This window comes from Harmonia axyridis, chromosome 1 (genome assembly GCF_914767665.1).
Source record: "Harmonia axyridis chromosome 1, icHarAxyr1.1, whole genome shotgun sequence".
In the NCBI taxonomy this organism is placed as follows: Eukaryota; Metazoa; Arthropoda; class Insecta; order Coleoptera; family Coccinellidae; genus Harmonia; species Harmonia axyridis.
The window spans coordinates 60791209-60815722 of NC_059501.1; the positions used below are offsets into that span (position 1 = coordinate 60791209).

General features: G+C 32.3%; 1 protein-coding gene and 1 long non-coding RNA gene across 10 annotated transcripts in view; one reads left to right on the top strand and one right to left on the bottom strand.

Moving 5' to 3' along the window:
* The window catches only part of LOC123688743 (paired amphipathic helix protein Sin3b), a 40884-nt gene extending 16852 nt beyond the window's left edge, over positions 1-24032 (bottom strand). Inside the window, exons 1-9 of one of the 2 annotated variants that reach the window (XM_045627389.1) lie at positions 8890-9222; positions 8614-8674; positions 7464-8392; positions 6282-6755; positions 5118-5688; positions 4616-4920; positions 3916-4147; positions 3661-3827; positions 130-833 (exon numbers count right to left, since the gene is read on the bottom strand). In XM_045627389.1, coding sequence (XP_045483345.1) covers positions 130-833; positions 3661-3827; positions 3916-4147; positions 4616-4920; positions 5118-5688; positions 6282-6755; positions 7464-8372 — 3362 coding nt within the window. In that variant the 5' untranslated portion in view covers positions 8373-8392; positions 8614-8674; positions 8890-9222. Of the gene's footprint in view, positions 1-129; positions 834-3660; positions 3828-3915; positions 4148-4615; positions 4921-5117; positions 5689-6281; positions 6756-7463; positions 8393-8613; positions 8675-8889; positions 9223-23890 lie in introns of those variants that run through there. The other variant, XM_045627388.1, reaches the window with a different exon arrangement.
* Positions 1-24514, top strand: part of LOC123688745 — a 43676-nt gene that overhangs the window by 8349 nt on the left and 10813 nt on the right. The window contains exons 1-3 of one of the 8 annotated variants that reach the window (XR_006750103.1): positions 15770-15784; positions 16101-16435; positions 24269-24462. This is a non-coding gene — a long non-coding RNA (uncharacterized LOC123688745). The other 7 variants (XR_006750100.1, XR_006750102.1, XR_006750098.1 and 4 more) reach the window with 7 other exon arrangements.

Here is a 24514-nt window from a genome sequence, read left to right on the forward strand (position 1 = left end):
TAAATTCAACTGATGATAACGAATAAATTTCCGGTGTCTATTCCATAAAATAGTCGTTATTATTTGAATAATTCGTTCGTAATCCATTTAAAAATTTACTTAGCAAGTGCTTATAGTTCTATCACTTACCGAAGGTTTCTCTCCAGAAAAACCGGTGATTTTATCTTCCCTGTGTTCCTACAATCACTGTAACTCTCTTTATACATGCTCCATTTCTTCGTATCTTCAACTCTTTTACCATCATTTTCATTCTCAGTATCAAGTAATTCAATGGTCATTCTACAGTCTTTCTTATAAAAGAATATTTTGAAACAATTTTCATCTTGTACAGCTTTCTCAGCTGCCCTCTGATATGCTAGTTCAATGTGTGCACGTTTGTGAGCCGTTACACAAGGACCTCCTGTTGAGCCTTTTTTTTGCTCAGATAGAAACAGATCTGAGCAAGCCTTGGCACTTTTTTCAGTGACACAATGTTGTAGTTGTCTAACAGCATTTGAAACCACTTTATCCAAGGTGAAAGCAATGTACGCATATATCCCAAACATTTCACGGAGAGTATCTTCGTAAGTATTTACATCCATGTTACCATCTAAAAGACTTTTAACCATATCTAAGAAGGCAGGGTAATACTCGTGAATTTCAATGTGGGGCTTTGGCTTTAACCTCAAGGATAATGCTGTGCTCTCTTTTCTTTTAGGTTGTTGTTTAGCTTCTTCTTCTGCCACTATCACAGATCTCTCATAAATTTTTGATAGTCGGTCACATAAAATCGCGTGTAACCTTAGGAATATATACCAATTGTTGTTCCCCATGAAAAGAGTGTATGCTTCTTCCTGAAACATAAAATTAAAATCAATCCAATGTACACATAGAAATAATATACAGTGGATTCTCGTTAACTCAAAACACGACGGGTCCAAGATTTTTCGTCGAGTTGTGTATAGTTTGACATAGGTGAAGTTCGAGTTATAAAGGTCATTTTAGATTAAATTCGACTTAGAGGTAACGAGAAATAGAGGTTAGCCAAATGAAAATTCAAGTTATAGAGGTCAAGAATAGTGATATCTGTTCCCTATAGTAGGAGTAGGTCGTATACATATTTGATGAATTTACTGAAAAATTAATTGACAACAGAAAATTTCATAATGGAATAGACCAATGACTTTATGTGATGATAAATGCCAATTGACAAATTCTGAATATTTTAAGAGTTTCACTGATAGAGAAGTCTGGTTTAGATTACAAAACGTCAAAAAAGTTAATTTTCAAAGAGTTATTGATCGTTTCTTTTTAGGCAACATTTTTTTCAACCTGACAACTCCTGAGAAATTGCAATTATAAAAGCAGGAGCATTTTATTTAAATTTTTTGAGCTTGTTTTAGCAATTGGGAGTGAAAACTCTAAATAAGTTTTTCGTAAAAATTCCTTTTTTTTGAGGGGTCTCTCAGAGGCTTGGTAGATCCGGGATAAGAAACATTAAACAAGTCTTCAGCCTTCGCACAGCTAAACAACAAAACTATAAAACCTCAAAATGCAATAATTGCATCATTAAATAAGCTGATTTATATAGACACGTTTCGACTTGTGCGAAGTGGTTTGGAATTAACTACAGACTTCAAGTTAGAGGTAATTTTTGTGTGTCTTCGACTTCTAGAGGTGAAAATGGTAAATATATTCGTAAAGTCATTTCCAGTTGAGCATGGAAATTCTTTCAGCTCAGACAGGTTTTTCCAAGAGGATTGAAAATAATTTTACTTAGCGTGGATTTCGAGTTAACGAGAGTCTACTGTAATAGTAATAAAAAATTAGTAATGTCAGATCAGGAGCTTTAGCGTTTTTGTTCTTATTTTCAATGTAGATTTTTGCTTCACTAAATGTACTTAAGTCAGTCTTATGCACACAAATCTCAAGTGAAAACATCTTGCCTTGTGGCATGCCATGAAAACAGAATAACGTGAACTTTCAAGGCAAATTGTCACGATTTTGGAATAATATTTCCTGGAAAAGTGATACAAAGATACTAAATAGGTTTGAAAAGTTCGATTTTTCCTTTTTAGATACATACATTCATATATCAATACCAAATCATGCGGGTAATTCTGCATTCAAACTTGTCTATTTTCAATGGAATTTTGTTTTTATTGGAGTATTTTAGTTTTTAAAAATAAATGCTGCTTGTCTAAAACTTGACACCAAACGAAAATCCTGTTGTTCTTGAATTATTTTTGTGCTGAATTAACTTGAATTATCAGTAAACTTAGTCGCACAAAATTTATGATAAATCCAAATTTATGTGTTTTCATATCCCAGGCTCAAATGTGCATGAATAAATATTCTTTATTATTGCTATTTTATTACTGTTTTCTTGATTTCAGTTTGACCAAATGGGTGTTTTTCCAATTATTGAGAAATTTTGCACAGATATAACGAAGATTTTTGAACCCTGGAGTTATCCTGAAAATTTCAAGTGTTTAGTAAAGGGTGTTTTTTTTTAGAGCTATAGAACTTTAAATTGCAATAAAACAACGATGGATTATTAGATTGACATGAATTTTATTTATCCGCAAGATAATCTTGTGGCATTACATTTCAAATATGATTTCTGGCATATGACCACCACGGCTGGCTCGGATGTAGTCCAATCTGGACGTCCAATTTTCGATGAATTTTTCCAACATTTGTGGCCGTATATCGGCAATAACACGGCGAATGTTGTCTGCCAAATGGTCAAGGGTTTGTGGCTTATCTGCATAGACCAATGACTTTACATAGCCCCACACAAAGTATTCTAGCGGTGTTAAATCACAAGATCTTGGAGGCTAATTCACAGGTCCAAAACGTGAAATTAGGCGGTCACCAAACGTGTCTTTCAATAAATGGATTGTGACACGAGCTGTGTGACATGTTGCGCCGTCTTTTTGGAAGCTCCTTGACATCATGGTTGTTCAATTCAGAAATGAAAAAGTTAGTAATCATGGCACTAAACCGATCACCATTGACTGTAACGTTCTGGCCATCATCGTTTATGAAGAAGTACGGACCAATGATTCCACCAGCCCATAAAGCGCACCAAACAGTCAGTTTTTCTGGATGTAACGGTGTTTCGACATACACTTGAGGATTAGCTTCACTCCAAATGCGGCAGTTTTGTTAGTTGACGTAGCCATTCAACCAGAAGTGCGCTTCATCGCTGAACAAAATAAAATGGACGTAGTGCGCGATACGTATTCCGCACAGAACCATTATTTTAGAAATAAAATTTCACTATTTGCAAGCGTTGTTCAGGCGTGAGTCTATTCATGATGAATTGCCGAACAAAACTGAGAATAAATCACTTGACAGCTGTTAAATCGGTCGCCATCTTGAACAGTAATGCCAACTTAAAGTTATATACCTCGAAAAAAAAAAACACCCGTTACGTTCTGTTGAAGAGTTATTGTGTTCATGGCGAGTGGATTTTGACTTCGAATTATTTCTCAGTGAGCTAAACCTAATCATTCAAGACCATTCTCTATGCAAGATGTGAAAACTACAGATACTTGAGCCCGCTGTTTTACAGTATAATTTCTGTTATTTTGAATTAATTTTTGTTTTAAGGATGAAGTTACAACAAAAATTATTATTTTAATGTTTAGTTTAAAACTAGTTTATTTCACTTACTGGATCTTCACTTTGGGCATGTGGAAGTATTTGTTCCTTCGAATCAGATTCAGTTTCTACCTTTTCTGAATCATAACGTAACGGTGATTTAATAGAGTTCGTTGTGTTTTTGGAATTTTTATTATTATTAGGACTACTACTAGGGCTCTCGTCTTCATCTTTATCATCTACGAATGAAAGATACAATTTTAAGCAATCAAAAATCTGCACATTAAGCATAAAATAGAAACTCTCATATATAAAACAATTATTTACCTTCTTCATCATCGCTGAGATGCTGTTTCGGATGAAAAAAGAAGTCTGGTAGGGTTCTGTAGAGAAATTGTTTTATTTTATGCTTCTCGCTTTTTTGTATAGCTGTTTGCCTCTTCACATTATGGATGAGTAAATTAGTTGCATCGTCCAAAATGGTGCGATCCCTATAAGGAATTACTATGTGAGGTCCACTTGTTACCTCCCTACCTGCATCATCATTTTGCTCGTGCCTCTAAAAAATAAATAAAATCCATTAAACATTGACAAGACTTCAGAATAACATTAAGTACTAGATTAAAAAATGAAATAGTAAACAGTAATGCATATAAACCTATTTGACTATTTTAGAATGAAATCATAATCATAATATTTGAAATATTAGTGAGACGTTCAATGTAATTGATGTAAAATCAATGGTGAGAATGTTTTCTTTTTCGGTTCTTGAGATTATACATCTGATGGAATTAATTCTTTCATGTTCTAACCTCTGTAACTGGCGGAATAAAGCAATACAATGATATTATAATACATGCTGTCGTACAGTGCAGAGCATTGACTTCAACATTAGAGAGAAAAAGATTAAGCCTTAGGTCATGTGATGAGGGACAAAATGAAGATGTTCAAAATTCAACCAATGAGAGAAATATTTGAGTATTTATGTATGTATTTATTAAGCAAAGTTGATGTCTAAAAAACTTACCTCATCATATAAAGTTTCAATCTCATTGAAAAGGCTCTTTGATCTCAAAGCTTTTACATCTGTGGCTTTAAAATTCATCCCTTGATGATCCAAACTCTTCAGATAATATTTTTCATTTTGTTCACGCCAAATTTTGTTGAAACCTTTTTGCGCTTCTCGCCATTCTAATTCTTTAGACTTTAAACGAGCTAGTATAGTACCAATAGCATTAGCAGGATTACATTTAAGACCTTCAATGATGTCTTTAGCTTTTTCACCATAGATCCTCTTCAATGCCTTCTGATGTAAAATTGCAGAATTACCACCTAAGAACAAGATAATGGTTATAATTGTATACATGTTGAGATAGACGAATTTGATTCAAGAAGAATTCATTGAAGGATTCATAAATGATTAACACCTAAAACTCAATGAATTCAAATTGAAATTATTATTAATCAATGTCAAGAATTTAAAATTCTATGGGAAAATGTGATAATTAGAATTGGAAAAGTGGATTCACCTAAAGTATCATCCAAAGTGAAATTAGCAAGTTCTTCAGGTTTCATTCGACTGATTTTCTTCTGAACATTTTCCAGAACTCTTATTGTTGAAGCATTGGTTTCAATCACAACGTCCATCTCAAATCTTTCATCTTCACAACGATACATATACTCTTCATATTGAGTTTTTCGAGAGCCAACAAAGGTACTATCTTCAGACCATGTTGGAAACGAAACCCATTGGTCATTCAATACATCCTTGCACAACTGTGTTCGGCTTGAACTAACTCTTACTTCTTGCGAAGGTGGAATAATGCAATAGCTTGCGCCCAGCCTTTTAGCAGTCGCAAAATCGATTTCTTGAGCCAAATCTCCTTTTGGTCTTTCATTTTGAACAACATTATATGGAATACTTTCCACATCGGTTTGTCTAAGAAAATCTCTAAACCATCTCATCAAATCTGGAAACTTCCCAATGAGGGGGTTTATCATCAATATTAATTCGCTTCTGGTCACAATTTGTTCATTATACAGTGTTAAACATCTCAGGAAATTTTCGTAAATTTCATATGATTTCACTTGTTTCCTCAGCTGAAAAATGTCAGAAAATTAATGTTGTTCATCCTATCATATAATTCTTTTATAATCTAATAAAATTAAAAAGCAGTAGAAACCGATGCCTAACATTACAAAAATTCATGAATTAGGATGTGCGATGAGAAAAAAGTAACAGAATACAAAAAATATATTTTTTTAAATTTTTGTTGGTTTGCAACACTCAATTCATTGAGATTTTCACAGTTGAATGGAGCAACATTTAGGCTTTGTTTCATTGAAATTGAATGGAAATGACAAAAGTTATCTATTAATAGTTTATTCTTAGAACTAATTTTCGACTTGGAAGGATATTTAAGGAAACATTGAATATCCATAAACTAATTCATTCAACTCAAGTGAATAATAATAAAACCGATATATTTACTTTAGAAGTATTTATTTTCCTAAATGAAATTCAAAATCACTTTCAAGAAAAATCTATCTACAAAATCTATTCAATAGGTAATTTTTGAGGAAACCATATGACTCAATTAAATAAATCAAATAAAACATTTGTATGAATTCGCAAAATCAATTTCCTCTGTTAAATTAATAATACATTTTTTTTATAGAAAAATATACATTACCTTATCAAAAAATGCAAAATCGTTCAGTGTACCATATTTTCCGGCTTCTGTAATGGTAATGTCACGGCAGGAAGAAAGTTTATGTTTCTTTGGTGGATGACTGTCTCTGGTACTGGAATATGGGGATAAAGATCTTTTTTGACTAGGAGCAATTGGGATTTTAGGTGGCACGTTCCTTTCTACCATGTTTTCTCTAAAACTTGGTTTAACAGGAGGTTTTTTTGAAACATGGTGTTCTGCTGATTGTACTTGGTTCATATGACTAGTGGCGTCTGGTAAAAATTGACCAAATTCCGCTAAAAGATCTCCTTGATTTTCAAATAGTTTTGCTACCTGACTATACACTTCTTGTTCTGTCAATTGTTTTCCTCCTAATCCTCCTGAAGTTTCCTTAAGCGTACGTTGTTCCTTCTGGTATGTGTGGAGGATTTCCAAAAATCTCTTATACTTTTCCGGTTGGCCTTGGAAGCGATTCTTAAAATAATCAAAAAGAATTCAATTAATTCCTAATAAGTGAAGAATTAAGGACAATTTGAGAGAGGCTTTCGAAAGTACTGTGAGTAAACTGATATATATATATACTAGAATCACGGTGCCATTTTTAACTTTATAAAAAATTAGAGGTTACTTTTCATACTAATTTCTAAAACTATTTATATGATTGGAATGTTATCGGGCGAACTGTGAAGTTTACAAAATAAAATGTAAAGCAAATAGAAGATTTTGAAACATAATGAAGAATGCTTAATAAGTCATATGGGTGAAAAGTTATTCTTTGAAGTTTATTTTAAAATTTGGAATTATTTACACTTCGTTATTTGCAATGGTAAACCTTCAAAATAATTCAAAATCAGTTTTACAGTTTTTATTTTGGAATTAGAATCTGTATATCTACATTTCAACATTGAAAAATTTTCTAAAATACTCTGAGAGATAGAAGGAATACTAGATCTTTGATAAAAATTTATAATCTAGTCGAAGCCGTAGAACTTAAAACTTAACTTGACTTAACTTATTCCTCTCATATAATAATTAAAATCAAATGTTTAAAATTTTTCTTTTGAAGAATGAAAATACCATTATTCGTAGTAAAGATTTTATATGCAATGAACAAAACTGATTCTGATTGACTCTTAGATTTTCCTTATCAATATAAAATATAAGAGAAAAATTTTGACATACCTTGATTTTATTAACGTAATTAATCGCATGGTTGAACTCTACAGGTTGATTCTGAGGTGTTTCCGAGTGACCTTGTAATGCTTGATTGACTGCTGCTTGTGCGGCAGATAACGACAAAGAATTGTAAGTAGTAGCACTGGGAACATATGAATTTGAATGATGAACAATAGATGGTTGTTGCGGGGGTGCCTGAGGGGCGACAGGGGAAATATGTGAAGGTACCGGTAAGGTCTGCTGGGTATGTGTTATGGGTTGACCACAAACTGAAGTGTTGATCGTGCCAGATCCTTTCATTATCATTGATGTTTTATGATGATTGTCAGAGCCTCCTGCTACATTGCCCATGCTAACTGATACATGGAAAGCATAACCATCATTATTTTTTTGTACTTCTATCTTATAGCCTGGAGGGAGGAACGTATTGAAACCCACAATGAGATCTGGGAAGCCGTCAAAAAGATTTGAAACCCTTTCTATTACACCAGGAGTATCAATACTTTGACTCTTGAATTCCTTCATAATATCCAAAAAATCATTATACACTTGCGGTTTTGAATTGAATTTGAATTTCACCAAATCTAAATAAGATAATGCATCTTCCACTTTGAGCCTGTGAAAACTTCCTGGGCTTTGTTGTTGAACCGGCTCTTGAGGAGTTGGAGGAGAACTATCAGAGCCACGAATCTGGCTATGGCCAGAATGGGTGACAGCAGCTGTTGGCATAGTTCCGTAGTTAACGGATGGAGCAGATGGATATAATCCAGTTTGCATTCCCTCACCGACCACTTTGACAGAACCAGCTGTCGTATAAGATAAGGTGGATGAATTAGAAATGGGTTGTCGGTATATAGTGCTTGATATCGAACCACCTCCTTCTTTTACTGTTTCATCCACTCGCAGTCGTTTCATTTCATATCACATTGGGAGAACTAAAAAAACAAACATTAATGTTATATTGGAAGCCTATGAGTCTAGAAGAGGTGTTGTGAATAATAAAATATTTCACCATTCTTGTTTTGGACATGAATATATATATATATTCAAATCACATTTCAGACTCGAAATATGGTTTGAAATGTTGATATATTATATACAAATCAATTCAATAGAAGTTGCATTTATTGTAAATATGTATATTTAAAGTACATACCCTTGCCTCTTATAGACAAAGAAGTACAATGAGAAACCATATGCTGGCCTCTCTTAAAACTCTGAAAGCAATTTGAATAATCATTGACGAAACTCTGAAATTATTAACATATAAACATTCAAATAAGAAAAATATTTATAAATAAATTTATTGATACTGAGGATATGCATGAACTATATTCTACTTTTGAAACTAAATTACAATGTAGAATTCATAACAATTTTTTTTAACTTTTTTGAATTTCAAAACTTATATGTCTTACAATATAGGTAGTACCTGCACCAAAAATCCAGCAATGTCCTTATTTTCCAGAGTGGAATTCTGATGAAATTATGTATTATCTATTGCTCAAAATGTCCTTTCTGTGTCTTTTACTCTTTGTTAATATAGGTAATTTTTTCTTGTATGACGTTTTCCTTTTGAGTACCCTTAGTAATGAAATTTTGCTCTGATAATTGATCTCTCTAAAGAAATAAATGTTCTTTGTATATCTTATTATATTTGCTAATTTTGATATTTCTGCCTTATATGTCGTCCTTTTCTGCAATGTCGTAGTTGAAATTACCCCATTATCAGACATTTCCTTTGTCCCTTTATTACATGTAATTCCTAAAAAATTACAAAAGAATGTTTTAGGTCAAAATCCATTCAACTTTTTAAAATTTGTTAGGTCAAAACTACTTTTGTCACAAATCCTAGTGGATATTGTCTGGACTCAGTGAAATTAATCTGTTCATCTTGCTTACAATAACAGGTATATTATTCAAGTAGTTTCGAATACAGTATTATATGTATGGAAGAAAAAATTGTCGTCTTGCCCCAAAATTTGATGAACTGTGCAAAACTTAAGCTCATTGTTCAAACTGTCACTCAAAAACTTAAATTTTGAAGTGAATAGCTAGTTGGCAAAAATACAACTTGTACTTACTACCAATAATATACTACTGTATTCAGGTAATGTCCAAATAAACTAGGAAAGATTTTGTGACACATTTTTTGTAGTATGAGTGATGTGTAGAGAAAAATGATTAGCGGCTTTATATTTGGATAAAAAACATGAAGTCGATCTACTTTTTTTAATTGTTGTTTGGGATGTACACATCCCAAATCATATGAATATCATTTAAAACATGTAAAGGACAGCGATGAAGAGTCTATTACGTAGCATTACATGTTCTCAACTACATAATTTTATACTGCCATATTTTCGATGTATGATTTTTTTTAAAAATTTTCAAACTATGAACATTACTTTCTAATGGATCTTATAATTTCCGAACAAAAAAATAGGAACGGCAAGTGAAAGATTTTTTTTATAACCGGTATTTGGGGCCTGAAGCAATAAGAATTTTATTTAAAGCATCATGGACTGTCATGCGTAGTAATAGCCTTAAAGGTATATTGTCGGGTTGTTTTTTCTTTGAGAAGTACTAATTGAATGATTGACAGCCGAAGGACAGGCTGTACCAAGTTTGGTTAGTGTAGGTTAAGTTTGCACCGCGTTTTAAGAAAATAGAAGAGAAAGCTCATATCCATCCCCGTTTGAAAAACCAAAAGTAGTGTAATTCAAAACATGTTTGAATAGGTTGAAGAGAATGAATATTAGTACATCGTATTTACAAGACAAAAGAACTAAAAATATCTATAACAATTGGTAACATGAATATTAACTTGAATTTCAATTATACTTACGCATTTGGGAATTTCGATGATTATTAGCATGAGAAAAACGTACAAAAGATATATTCGTATTATACCGCACTATGAGTTGATTAAATGATTTTAGTAAATATTTTTAACTTACTTATCAGACCTCCAAGATGAACAGAGCTGTTTCGATTAAGCAATAAGTATCACGATATTTTAAAACAATTTCAAAAACAAAAATAATGACAACATGTAAAAACAGCAAATAGTACAATTCTTCGCTTCTTTAGAGATGGAACTCAAAAAATTAATTTCAATGAATTATACTTACGCATTTGGGAATTTCAATGATTATTAGCACGAGAAAAACGTACAAAAGATATATTCGTATACATACCGCACTATGAGTTGATTAAATGATTTTAGTAAATATTTTTTAACTTACTTATCAGACCTCCAAGATGAACAGAGCTGTTTCGATTAAGCAATAAGTATCACGATATTTTAAAACAATTTCAAAAACAAAAATAATGACAACATGTAAAAACAGCAAATAGTACAATTCTTCGCTTCTTTAGAGATGGAACTCAAAAAATTGATTTCAATAAATGGATGTAAACAAATTTCATACTTACAATACTTGAGAAGAACTTAAAAACAATCATTACTTTTTCACTCACTTCTATCAAATTATTAACTTAACTTAGTTGGAACTATTGACGTTCTGTTACATATGCAACTTTTCACCACATTTGCAACGTTTCACCTTTTGGCAACACTATTTGACATTTATGTACTACCTACCAACTCTTCTTTGTTTTACAGCTTGGTAGGTCGGTCACCATTCAAATAAAATATCAGAATATTAAACTAGATTTATAATCTAAGCGTACATAAAAGATTTATTTGTTTTTATATAACAATAAAAGAACGTACGGCAGAACCTATCTAGTAATCGTCACATAAAAAATAATCTTAAATTGAAATTTACATGTTATCATATTCCTCAAGAAGAACGACAAATTGTTAAATACCATAGAAGATTCCCAATACCACAGAACTTGTCACTTGAAGGATAGCAGTTGGAAGTGCATGTTCTCTTTATTTAGTATTTAGGTTAGGTTACATTTAGGTTAGGTTTTCGTTTGACGTTAATAAAAACTGAATGAACTGTAAATGTTGAACGTGACAATAATACTGCAAATTGAAATTCAATTTGGAAATATTATAACTAGTGAGACCTTAGTGTAGTGGATGAAGATTTTAAGGAACAGTTATGTCAAACCAGTTGTCATGGCCCATCAAGAAAACGACGGATTGAAAATAAGATCCAAAAATGTCAACGTAAGTTTTTAATTTAAGCATTATCAATGATACCTGAGAATCATATGATTTAATTGTTGTTTTGATGATAGATATCTTTTGAGGTTGGGTTTTGTATTGAAGAGTCATTGAATGTTTCCACGTGGGCAATATTTACATTATATTAAATGTCATAGAGATGGGGTTCTGAGGTTCAACTTGTATTCTCTTCATTGAATATCAATCAGATTGAATGAAAGAAAAATAACTTAATGACGAACGAGCAAAAAGATTAACCATTAAAATCATGTATAGTATTTATAATAGTTCAATGTTAAGAGGATTCTCACCGATGTATTTCTAATTATATACCTCAGAAAGATTTCTTTTTCGAAATGATTCTTATAGAATTAAGAATATCGAATGCCGGATAGAAATTGAGTAAATGCTAATTGTCTTTGAGAAGCTCTGTATGTCGGGAGGGCCAAGGGCTTTTTTATATTAAAATATTTAGAAAAGTTTATAATGAACAATCCAATTTTTACAATATCTATTACAATCTATTGCTTCATATCTCACAGTTCTCGAAATTTCTCACTGTAAAACCATTACGAGTAAGACTGCAGATGAAATTTATTACAATAATACCAATTTTATGAACCTAGCCCCATACAATTATGAATTTTTTCGATTATTCGTTTTATTCTTTTAACATTTTTACATTTAGTTTGTTTACAGTATTTCATTTGTCAGTTTATCTATCAGAGCCTCAGAGGAAGGGAGGGAGCATACCCAATTCGTGAATATCCTAAAATGGTTATTGTCATAATATTAATCTTTCCAAATGCTCAATTATATTATAGAGGGTATAGATATGTCCTTGTATTATATTACTGAACAAGTCTTTTATATGAAAAGAAAATTGAATGATTCTGTTAAATATGAAATTTTTGAATAAATTGTCTTCGATATTAGAATTATTTTAATTTTTGGTAGAAGAATATTTGCTAACCACCTGCTTAAACCCAAGCTTTGGCATCAATGCAGAACTCATTCTCTCGATCCGCCATGGTTGTACCGCGAGTTTGTAGTGTTTTATATTTTTCTAGTTATTTATTTCAATATTTTTTGAGATAATACAAAACTTTCATTCGCGTGGGACACGTAAGAAGTGAGCTCTTTGTGGAGAAACACGTGAATTGAGTCAAATATCCAATCACAGGTCGGTCCCAGAAGTGTGTTATGATTGCATCATATCTGTCAAATTTGTTAGCACGTGCTTGCTGAAAACTACCTCATATGTATTTTGTTATACAGATGTTCCTTAATCCGAAAACGCTTTGTTTTGGAGATGCAGGCTGTTTCTTGTGGTCCTACGTTTTGTGTGATGTTATGAATGTCATTTTTGAACATTATTTTGTAGAGTGGCAAGTTACGTTAGATCTTCGATTTATTGAAAGAATGTAGTCAAAGGTAGTATTAACGCCAATAGTCATTCTACAATGTAGATTACCTTTTAAAGAAATTATATGAAAACCCCATAACAATCGGTGGTTGTAAGAGGATAAATCTATAATTTCGTTTTGAATTGAGCAGTCACGTGGTGGTAATCCCTCTTAAGTGGACCTTTAAGCCACGCAAAACTTTGAATGGTAGTACGACACATTTGTTTTCACTTATCCTACTTGCAACATCACTTCAATAAACATTATGGAATTGATTTTTAGATCAGGATAATGGAGCAGCATTCGGATTTGTTTCATTGAAATCTAATTGAAAAAAGTTATCATCGTGTACTCAATTGAGTACAATGGGAGGATATCTGAGGAAAAACTTGAAACGAAAATCAGAGAATTCATTATTATTTATTACCAAATCAGTTATTAGAAACTGTAACATTCATACATACTGATTTCTTGCTCTATGATAATTTTTTTTTTTTTCAGTATTAAAGTTTTTTGGAAAACAATACTGATAGCAGTATGTTATCATCAGAACTAGAACTATTTACGCTGTAGAATTCTTTTGTTTTTTCAAGAATATAATGTCTTCATAGCTTCTCTGAAAACTCCCGAAACATTTTCCGTATAAACATTCGGAAGAATTTGGCTGAAAATTATAATCCGTATAGCAGTCAGTATGAAAAAAAAATCACAATTTTCTTATACTTATACGACAACAACGTTATCTCATTTCATCGGAAGTGGATATATGAATAATTGAATAATTTATAAAATTAGAGTGTATAGGTAATTCAAATACAAAATTGACAGCCAGAAAAGTAGGAGCAAACGGAAAATCTCAGAATATACAAAGCAAACGATAACCTTGAAGAGGTGGAACAAGTCAAGACGTGTTTTAATAGATGATTCATTAGATTATCATCATCTTACCCATCTATAACGAAATCTGGGAATTAAATATTCATTGTAGAACACAATTATAATTGCTAGTAGATTTTAGTTCGAAGTTTACTCAAATTAGTAGTATGGGAGGTAATGGGTTAATTTCAAAACAGCAGATTCGATCGAGAAATAAAAGTAGATTTCACATAAATATAGTGAAGACTAATTCTCAAGCTGGACAGGGGGGAACAAAAACCAAAATAGCCTGTTAAAAGTTAAAGCGTCTTCTTGTAGATTCAACGGAATATGTCCATTGCAACTTTTTATCTTCGATTAATTCATCCTCATTTATTAATCACTTTCGATACCTGTTTACCTACTGTAATCAATTATTTTACACTATGAATTGCCAGAGACTAATTGAATTAATATGTTTAATATTAATATATTTTAACCTTAAAGGCTATAATTGTACACATTTTGAATCGAGAGTTGATATTTATTTTTTCTATGAAATTATATAATAAAATTGCCTCTTATCAACTTGAATCATTATTATTTTTTCAAGGGAAAAATTGAGTATAGAAAAACATTCTTTTCAAGCGGTCGTGCCCTGAACAAGTCGCCGCATCATCTCATCACAATGTCTGTAATTTTCAAGTTCTGCGTCGTGATGACGAAACAGTCCTTAAAATTACGCTATACATAACTCTCGAACGGAAATAGCAAGAAAATTGAAATTTCAGATTAGGTTAGGATTGAATGCTGCGATTGCGTTCATTAATGGGCAAAAACCGACTATGAGTTCCGTAAATATGATCTTTCGAACTTTTGTTATCTTATTCATTTCAAAACTGTAGATTCGACTGAGAAGAAAATTTGCATTTTGACATAAAATGACAAGTTTTGTGCAAAATTTAATTTTGTTAGCCTTACCAGAACCATGGAAAATTCAAGAATAATATCGAAAAAAACCCAATTTTTTCACGAGACCACAAAACCGATTCTGGGTTTCTGAGTTGAAATTCCGGGTAATAAGAATTTTAAGCTAAGTGCAAAATTTCAAGCTTAGCACATAATCATATAATATTCGAGAGGAATGTTTGAAAAGAAATATCCAATATTTTCATGACAGCATTTCCGATAAACTTTTGATTTTACGATCTACCATGTGTTAATAAAAATTGGAGGTACAAACAAAATGAGATAATGAATAATTTTAAGAAAAAAAATCCATATAAACAAGGTCCCGCAAAACCCTTTGTTTTCCAGGTAGATTTTTGTGAAATTTGCTATTTATTTTCGGTTTGGTCTTTTTAACGTGAAATACCAGGCATCTCAGTCTTCGGGTTCCATTAGACCTATTGTTATAAAATTAGGTATGCATCTCTTCGTATATTTTCGTGGAAAATCTTTGCATATTTTATTTTAAAAAGGGAATTGTGAATAGTAGCAGAAATACCAGTAGAAATTGAATGCGAATTCATAGATACAGGTAAAAATCTGTAGGTATAACGAAAAATATGTAGGAACGGCAACGTCGAGAATAACAAACGGTTTCCAAGTTTATGAAAAAAGAGAATATGTGGCCCCTGCGGTTAACCTACGTTTCTGTAATATACCCATTATTTAAGATTACAATGTTTCTTATGTTATGGTCTGTACTGTATCCTGTATTTGAACACCCCTTCTCTTATTGTCTTACCACCTCCCTAGTTTGAGTATGTTTTATCAAAATTTACATCAGTTTACTACGACCTACGTTGACGTTCACTCACTTATAGAGTTCGGCAACAGCGTTTAGTTAGGAGAGGAGAAGTTTGTTTAGTTTAACCTCAAACTTTTATTATTTTGGTGTTGTGGGAAAATCAAAGAGTGTATGTCAATCCTAACCATTGATATGTGATTCTAAATCATTCGGATTATACGTATTTGCAAATAAGAAACAGAAATATGTAGGAGAGTTTAGGAAAAATTTTGAGATCCTTGTTGATTGGAGAAAAAATTGTTATAAATAGAAGATAGGTCTCCAAGATTCGAAAATTCAAGGCGACGATGGAAATTATTGTAAATCTTGAATTTTTAACAAATGAAAATGTTGATGTATCAGTGAAAAGTGATTTCTTATTAATTAATTATTATGTACATTGTACTTTTTGTTCTATTATTATTGAATACTTCTTTGTTTTTCAGGAAGAAAATGAAATGGTCGAAGTGCCTTCCACAAATCAGCCTTAATCACATAATCAAAATTATGTTAATGTAGTTCTAGAAGTAAAAAGCGGGAGAGAAATGAAAATGAAGTTAATGGACTATCGAAAGGTGACCATGGCAGTACTTAGAGATATAGCAGGCGGTTCTTACAATAATTGAAATGCGAAGGGCCTGCGATTCTGAAACAATTCTTGCTGGATAATGTCACCAAGTGTAAACACGATTAATATATTTTATTAACTGTGTTAATTGCTATGTGACAGTGACAACAATATTTGAAATATTATAAAAGTGTTGATCCTTCTGGAATTATTGTAAGTAATAGCTAATAATACGTTACAATAGTTATTTTCCTACTAGCGTTTCGAAAATATTACTTTCCACATGCATTGATGTTTAGAAAATAGAACTTTTCCAAATTCGTGCGGAAAAAAGTCCTGCTATTCACTTTCCGCACGCATATGCATGCGGAAAGTGAATGGCAAGGGTTTTTCCGCACGCAAATATAAAAGAGTAGCATCAATCATGAAATTATGGCATGTCTCTATGCGTCAATCATAAAATTCATTCGATTCTGAAACAATTCTTGCTGGATAATGTCACCAAGTGTAAACACGATTAATATATTTTATTAACTGTGTTAATTGCTATGTGACAGTGACAACAATGTTTGAAATATTATGAAAGTGTTGATCCTTCTAGAATTATTTTAAGTAATAACTAATAATAGGTTACAATAGTTATTTTCCTACTAGCGTTTCGAAAGTATTACTTTCTACACGCATTGATGTTTAGAAAATAGCACTTTTCCAAATTCGTACGGGAAAAAGTCCTGCTATTCACTTTCCGCACGCATATGCATGCGGAAAGTGAATAGCAAGGGTTTTTTCCGCACGCAAATATAATAGAGTAGCATCAATCATGAAATTATGGCATATTTCTATGCGTCAATCATAAAATTCAAACGTTTCTCTATGCGACTGAGCGCACAAAAATATAATTTCTAATAACGTCAGTCGGTATCAAGATGAAAACTCTCCTTAGGAACTATTGTTCCTAACTCATGTGGAAAGTGCCTTTTCCGCACTCGACAGCTTGACCGAACTCCGCTTGGCGTCGCTCGGTCAACTGCAGTCTCTAGCGGAAAAGTATCACTTTCCGCACTTATTGGGAAAATAACTATTTCCGAACAAGTGCGGAAAGTGGTACTTTCTCGCACGAAACTACGGTCAAGCAGTTGAGTGCGGGACATACATTTTCCGCAATTGTTAGGAACAACATTTTTTCTACAAGAGCTTGAAATAAATTGGAACTCACAAGATTTGATTAATTATACATACACATGAATGATATAAATCTGCATGTCGTTAATTGGGCGTTCGGTGCATAGAGAATTTAATTTATTCTTTAATACTTGCGTGCGGGAAAGTGACTTTTTGTGATTTGAAATGAGTGTGGAAAAAGAGTAGAAAGCGCATGCTTGTAGAAGAAACATTCAACATAATTTTCATTAAAATTGATTCTAACTCGATATTAAAACGGATTTTGTGCATACTAATGATAATCTGTTGTTTTTTACCTAATATATTTGAATTTATCATAGAGTAAAAGCCCTTGGATGCAAGAATTAGGTATGTCATAGTCTAAAAGCTGCAAGTTTATGTACACACAATGTCCTCAATAGTGTCAAGTAGGAATGGTCAATAAAAAAGTTAGATTGTCGTGGCTTTGGCAGGTGACGGATGTTAAATGTGCATGAAATTGGGACCCAATAATGTTATTTGGGTAACTACAAAAGATGTTATCCCAAATGACAGACACAGTGGAAACCCCCCGCCAGTTTATCTGAAGATGGCGAGAAATAAATATAGCGTAAACCTACTAAAAGTGATTGATTGTAATTTGAATACTTTGATGAGTGCAAAAATGAACTCAAATTGGATAGTTGTAAAACTAACAAATAAATTTCGAAGGACACCTGTTTTTTATATACTTTTTTTCTACAACTGTGAGCTTTCAACCCTTTTCCTGCACAAATTTTGAGGCCCAAAGAGTCACTCTCCCACACAGTATGGAAAAAACCCTGCTAGTTCTTTTCCTCACGCTTATGTCTTCGGAAAAGAAAATATTAAATTGTAAAGTCAATCCTGCAATGCTTTGTGCACCGAACGTCCAAATAACGCCAATGATGAGATATGCAGATATAAGTTTGTTATTCATGTGTATATGAATAATTAATTAAACCTTCTCAATTTCAAATAAATTAATGCCATTGTAGAGAAAATGTTGATCCTAACTCTTGCTGAAAGTGTCTTTCTCGCACCGAACTGCTTGACGACAGTTTCGTGCGGGAAAGTACCACTTTCCGCACTTTTTAGAAAAATATCTATTGAAAGTATCTGACGGAGGATATCTATTGTCTCTCAATTGAGATAGCATCCTCTGATAGTTGTCCGGGTAAAATGTTAATTTAAGCTTTTATGCTTATGAAGTGAATTGACGCTGAAATTTCTGAATTTAGGGGGTCTTCTACAATGCAAATTGTCTGCTACCCAAATAACATGTATATATCTCAATGCTTATACTTATGACATATTAAGGTCTCATTTTTATGAACTTTTAATGCCCGCTAACTGCAAGCGTTGATAATTCCTACTTGACATATCGTATATTAATTCAGCTTTCATCGAGATTTTATACTATGACGTAAGTTTGGCATCCTCTGGTTCTAATAATTCATTTATCACGATATTAAAAAATTAATCAGTTAATTCTTCATCAATATTCAGAAGTTTTGAGACGAAAAGTTGGCATAAATATTTGTGAAAAGTTCTTTCGTTAATGAGATACTGGACGTTCATGTTTTTATTATTTTAATAGGAGCAATAAATTGTGAAGAAAATGAAAATAGTATATTTCAGAGCAAATGTTCAAAATGTACACCTTCGTGCAATGTATTATTATTCACAATCCTCCTGGATTCTTCCAACGTCAATCCATTAGACGTCGAGCAGATGCTTGTTTTTTAGCTGGAGGAGCACATTTTCTTTGAAATGTACAACTTTGATATTTACCACAATGTTTTATTGCTTTTATCAAAAAAATTAAAAACATTGAGCACCCTGTATCTCAATAACTACAAAACTTAAAACATGTATCTATAGGAACTTTTCGTCTTAAAACTGACTGACGAATTGCCTACAAAAATATTTCAAATCATGGAAACACCGCGTAAAAAAGTGATATTTTTCTAATTGTGCAAAAATCCAATCTTTTGAATTCCAGCTCATATTTCGCTAATTACTAGAAATTATTTTCTATGTCGCCTTCTACCGAAGTTTATTGAAATAACTGTCAACGTAAAAACAATGATTAATTTTGTATATGCATTTACACTTTCAGATAGTTACAACCCATTTAGAAACAATTATATTATTCCTAACTATTTCGTACATTTTCTTCTGTCAAAAATAGCTCATTTGTCGAGCGCTCCCAAGATCCCAGAACAAAATCAAAGGTTAATCATTTTGATACCTACTATGTAATTTTCGTTGTATAATTTTCAATGAAACTTGTTTATTTTGATATAGAAACAATTTCCAAATAAATTTATACGCTCGCCAGATGAATAGAGTATAAATAGTTTCAAATCACGAAGAAAAATATTGCTACACTTAAGTGAAGTCATAGCATGTAACTAAGTAGGTACCTATACGAATTCATTGAATTGTGTATATGTCATTGCTGAATTACAAATCTTAATAATTTTATGATGAACTTGTACCAGACTTCTCAAAAAAATTTAAAAAGTAATATGTATATCAATAAAATAATAGGGTAGAAATACAGAACTGAATATTTTGACATAATATATTTTGAGCAGTTGTATTAAACGTAAACTGAATTATAATATTTTCCGTTGAGAATTATATTTCACAGTATCCCCACTTGATCAGATTTCCCTCAAGATCACATAATCCTCCTATCAGAATAGTTTGAATTCCCTTCTAGTTTGATTTCTTTCCTGTGAAATCAATTATAATAATCTTCTTGGCATTTTACCACTGTAGAATGCAATTCTTTGATAAATTTCAATGATCCTTATTCAATCAAAATGTTCGTTATTTAGTAATACTCTTGATTTTTCGAATGTTTACCTTTGTAAAGTTAAAGGCAACTTTCCTATTGCTGAATAAGATCAGCAATTTGAGGAGAACGAAAATGTTTGTTTAGTTCAATTCCATTACAGACAAACGTCCATTATCGTTTCTGTTCCTTAAGTATTTTTAAAAGAACTTTTTTTGGAAAAATTGTTCTTGCGCTTTTGTCAAGAATCTTTCTCGACAAAAAATAATCCTTTTCAGTTCTTTACTGAAAAGTGCAAGAATTAATATTCTTGTAACATCAAGTATCATTTTGCAATTTATTCTCCTCGTATGTTCTTGCGCCAATCTTCGGTCCATTTTCAAATTGGATCTCGATATCGAAATGTTTTTCTATCTTCTACATTTGTTGATAGTCCTTTCATGCATTTCGGAAAAATTTCACATAAGTCTGTGGCTTCGGCATTTAATGAAAGCATTGAATATCCTAGGACTCCTAGGTGAACGAAAAAAAATTGTTAGTGTTTTTCATCCAAATTATATTTATCCAGTTATAACAGCTACCTTGGATAATAATGAATAGAAAAATCTACAGAAAATAAACTGAATGTTATGTAAAATGAATATATCATAAAAAAGATATTAGGATGGAAGGCCAATAAATCAATCAATATGCATGCTCTTCAATAAGCTTTATTGATCCCTTAAAGCGTATCATAAACGATCAATATACCTTTTCAACACGTATTGATCTACAATGATATTGACCCTCTATGAAGTGTTTGGAACAACGTGTGGATAAGTATTTTGATGGGGTAACTATAATACAGTACATACAGGCTGTCCCATATGGAAGTTTATAGCTGAATATTTCGTTCGATGTGAATTTTAGGGAAAATTCAATTAGCGGGGAATATCGATTTACATCTGATAACCGTTGAAAAAATTCAATCAATTTTCAAGAAAACAGACATTATAATAATAAGTGGTTTGGAAGAAACGATGTATAACGATACGCCTTCATAGATGGCAGTTTGAAATTTGAACACCTTGATCTATCAATCTCCTAATACTATGGATTTTTCTTTCTAAATCTCGAATTGTTTAAATGAATTAGAAGAAATTAGAACCATCAAAGATTTGTCGGACCCCATCTCCCTACCACATCAAACTCATAGAAATTATTTGAGCCAGAACTTTGCAGTGAAAAATATTGTAGTAACACCTTTCGAATTTGGCAAATGTGTGTGTGTGTCAATTTTCGGAGTTATTAATTATTTAAAATTTGATTTCTTGATGTATTGCTTTCAAAATCCATGAATCATGTTTTCGAGCCAGGAGAATCAAGTTTTAGAATAAATTTCTCTGGACGGCTTACGGAATGTTTTTTAGTTCATTTTTTATTCCTAATAATTCCATAATGTGGTGAAGATTTCAAAGAGGGTTAGAAAATTATATCCTTCAGTGATTCCAAATTTTCATTACTGGACATGATGAACCGAAATAAGTTATCATGTGAATCGATGACCAAATCATTAAATCGACGCGTTCCACAAAATTTTATTTCAAACGAAATATTCAACTGTTAAGTTTCATATGGGGGTCCAATGTACTATAAGCTTAGAGATCTGAAGACATACAAGAGATAAAGTCAAATTTCGACATCGATTTGAAAGAAATTAGAGATTAATTCGCAGGTGACTGCACCTGTATAAAAATAGATTATTTACTGAGACACGGCACAATTTCCTTGTTTGTGTTCGATCCTGAAGCTAAATGTCTACATTATTTCTTAGAACCGTTATTCAATTTTCGAACGAGTTCGCATTTGCTGGGAAAAATAAGATTAATGAAATATTAGATACGGCTTTTATCTATCAAAATGTTATTTTCATCATAACATAAAAATTTCTCAATATGATAACTCAATGAATTTATGTTCAACTCAATCAAAAGAATTCGTATGCTTTCAATGTATACTCACTAAATAAGAGTTCAGAGTATGATAGTCCATTACAAAAAATAAATAAATATTGCGGTGTCGATTATAGACGATGGTATACCATTCAGCTGTTGGTAAAATGGTGGGGGATATTGAGGGTTAAATTCAAAAGTGTTTGAAGTCGGTGATGAAAGAGAGAACTGGAACTACAGCGATTGACACGCCCAGCATTATTTCTGGTAGAAATAGAAGTGGCAACTGGCAACTCACATGAGAAGCATCTTGGCAATGGAAAACTCCTAACAGAAATTAGAACAGAACGTGAATTCGCTGTACAGGTTAACGTGAGATGAAAATAACGAATAACTGGTGTTGTGGTTATGGAAAATCACCAAAAAAAGTGAGTGCATGTGATTATAATTCTGAGAACTTTTATGGTCAGCGTTAGAAACCGAGCTAATTTGAAGTGAAAATTTTTCTTCGTTCACGTTGATTACGTAAGGAACAATGAGAATAATAAAATGACAAAATGAATGTCAAATTATTTCAACCGGAACGCGCGCATCAGAACCAAAACTCATTGGCGGTAATCAGGATAGCCTTGCGCAACTTCCACAGCTGTTACAACAAAACACGTAAGGAAATGCATATATTCCTTAAAACCCCGTGGGTTCGATCATGTACAATTTATTTGTGAAATTATTACAACTTTATCACTTAAGTTGAATGTGATTAATGCAGTATATTCTATTACGCATTAGCGAAATACGTAGGTACTCAATAGGAAGAATTCAAATATATAAAAATGTGAAATATGCCTTGGAAACAAGGAAACGTGAAAACTACAGATCTTTATATAACTCGAATTATTTTAAACACACAGGATAGAAGAAATATTCAACCAAATCAGAAATTCCTGTCATAAACAATGAGGAATATGGCTCATTGTCAATTCGGTTCAATGAATAAACACACAATTTTCATGGAAGTCTGGCAACGTTGGGTGACGAGTTCACTCCCGCGATCTGAAACCCTGACACCACATTGGGCATTCGTGAACTGGTAAATCGATAGGACAGTGGGAGAGCATGAAACCGGATAAAATGAGATATCCGCTGTTGCCGCACCGTTCAACCTAAACACCGAGTTAATATGGATTGAAAGAAATTCTTACGTAAAGTTTCATCGTAGTAAACAAATATAAAATGAATTCGGTTGGTATGGTTATCTATCAATATGGAAACGGTAAACTCTTCATCTTCGAAAAATATCTGAATAATCAGATGGGAAAGAAAACTTCACAACTGGAAAGAATGTTGAGGTGATACCGAACGAGAAATACGAGTAACATGCTTTCCAAATTTCATTTAATTATGACAATCTGATGGCACGCTTGCTATTAATTTTTCACTCTGTTGCCAAGTTAAGTGATTGCAACGCAACGTCACCCGTCACCGACAACAAAACAAGTGAATTTTCTTTCAAAATGAAAAATTATATTAGAAAATTGTCAGAACAGAGCGGAATTTCATATCACAAGATCATCTAGTGCATATCTACAGTAAAATATAGATTTCCAATTAATAAATAGGAAGCACTACTATAGATACGAGTTTTACAGTATATTATTTCCAATAATTGCAACTTCTAAGGTATATAATGAAATGCTGAAGTGATTTGTAGAAAATCAACTAGTTACGTTTAAGAATAGAAAGTAAACTCACCTCAAAAAAGCCATTAAAATTGCAAAATTTTATTCCAGTGACACAAGTGTTCTTCTCTTCTTCTAAGAAAACAAAATAATCACAATATATTTCAAACTTCACATAATCTTTTTTTGAGAAAAAATTGTGACGCATTCTGTAAGAACTTCCCACAACGATGACCGATTTAATACTGGCTTTGCTTTGCATTTGCTTACTTGGGATAGTGGTGGTGGAAAGACGTGCGCACTGAAATCTCACAGAGCTCGTTTGGGCGAATCCATTTACATGATTCAAATGTTACATGCTTGCCAATTTTGATGTGTAATATTTCTATGTTTGAAGTTTTATTCTTCATCACTGGATGATTCGTATTATTCATCAAAAAAATATTTTCAGGGAATTTTTTACCTCTTTAGTCCGAGACTTCTAGAGCTTTTGTCATTCTTCGCATTGTTTATGTTGTTACCCAGGCGGACTCCCCTAGTAATAAATAGGATGATTCCACCAAGTTCTACTTTCAAGGGCAACGTTCGTCGTTCTGACATATGTACGAGTACGAACTACGTTAGTACAATGTTGCCGCCTGTTTGGTGAGTGGAAAAAATTAATAGATATACTGTATGATCTTTCAAAGATGTTATT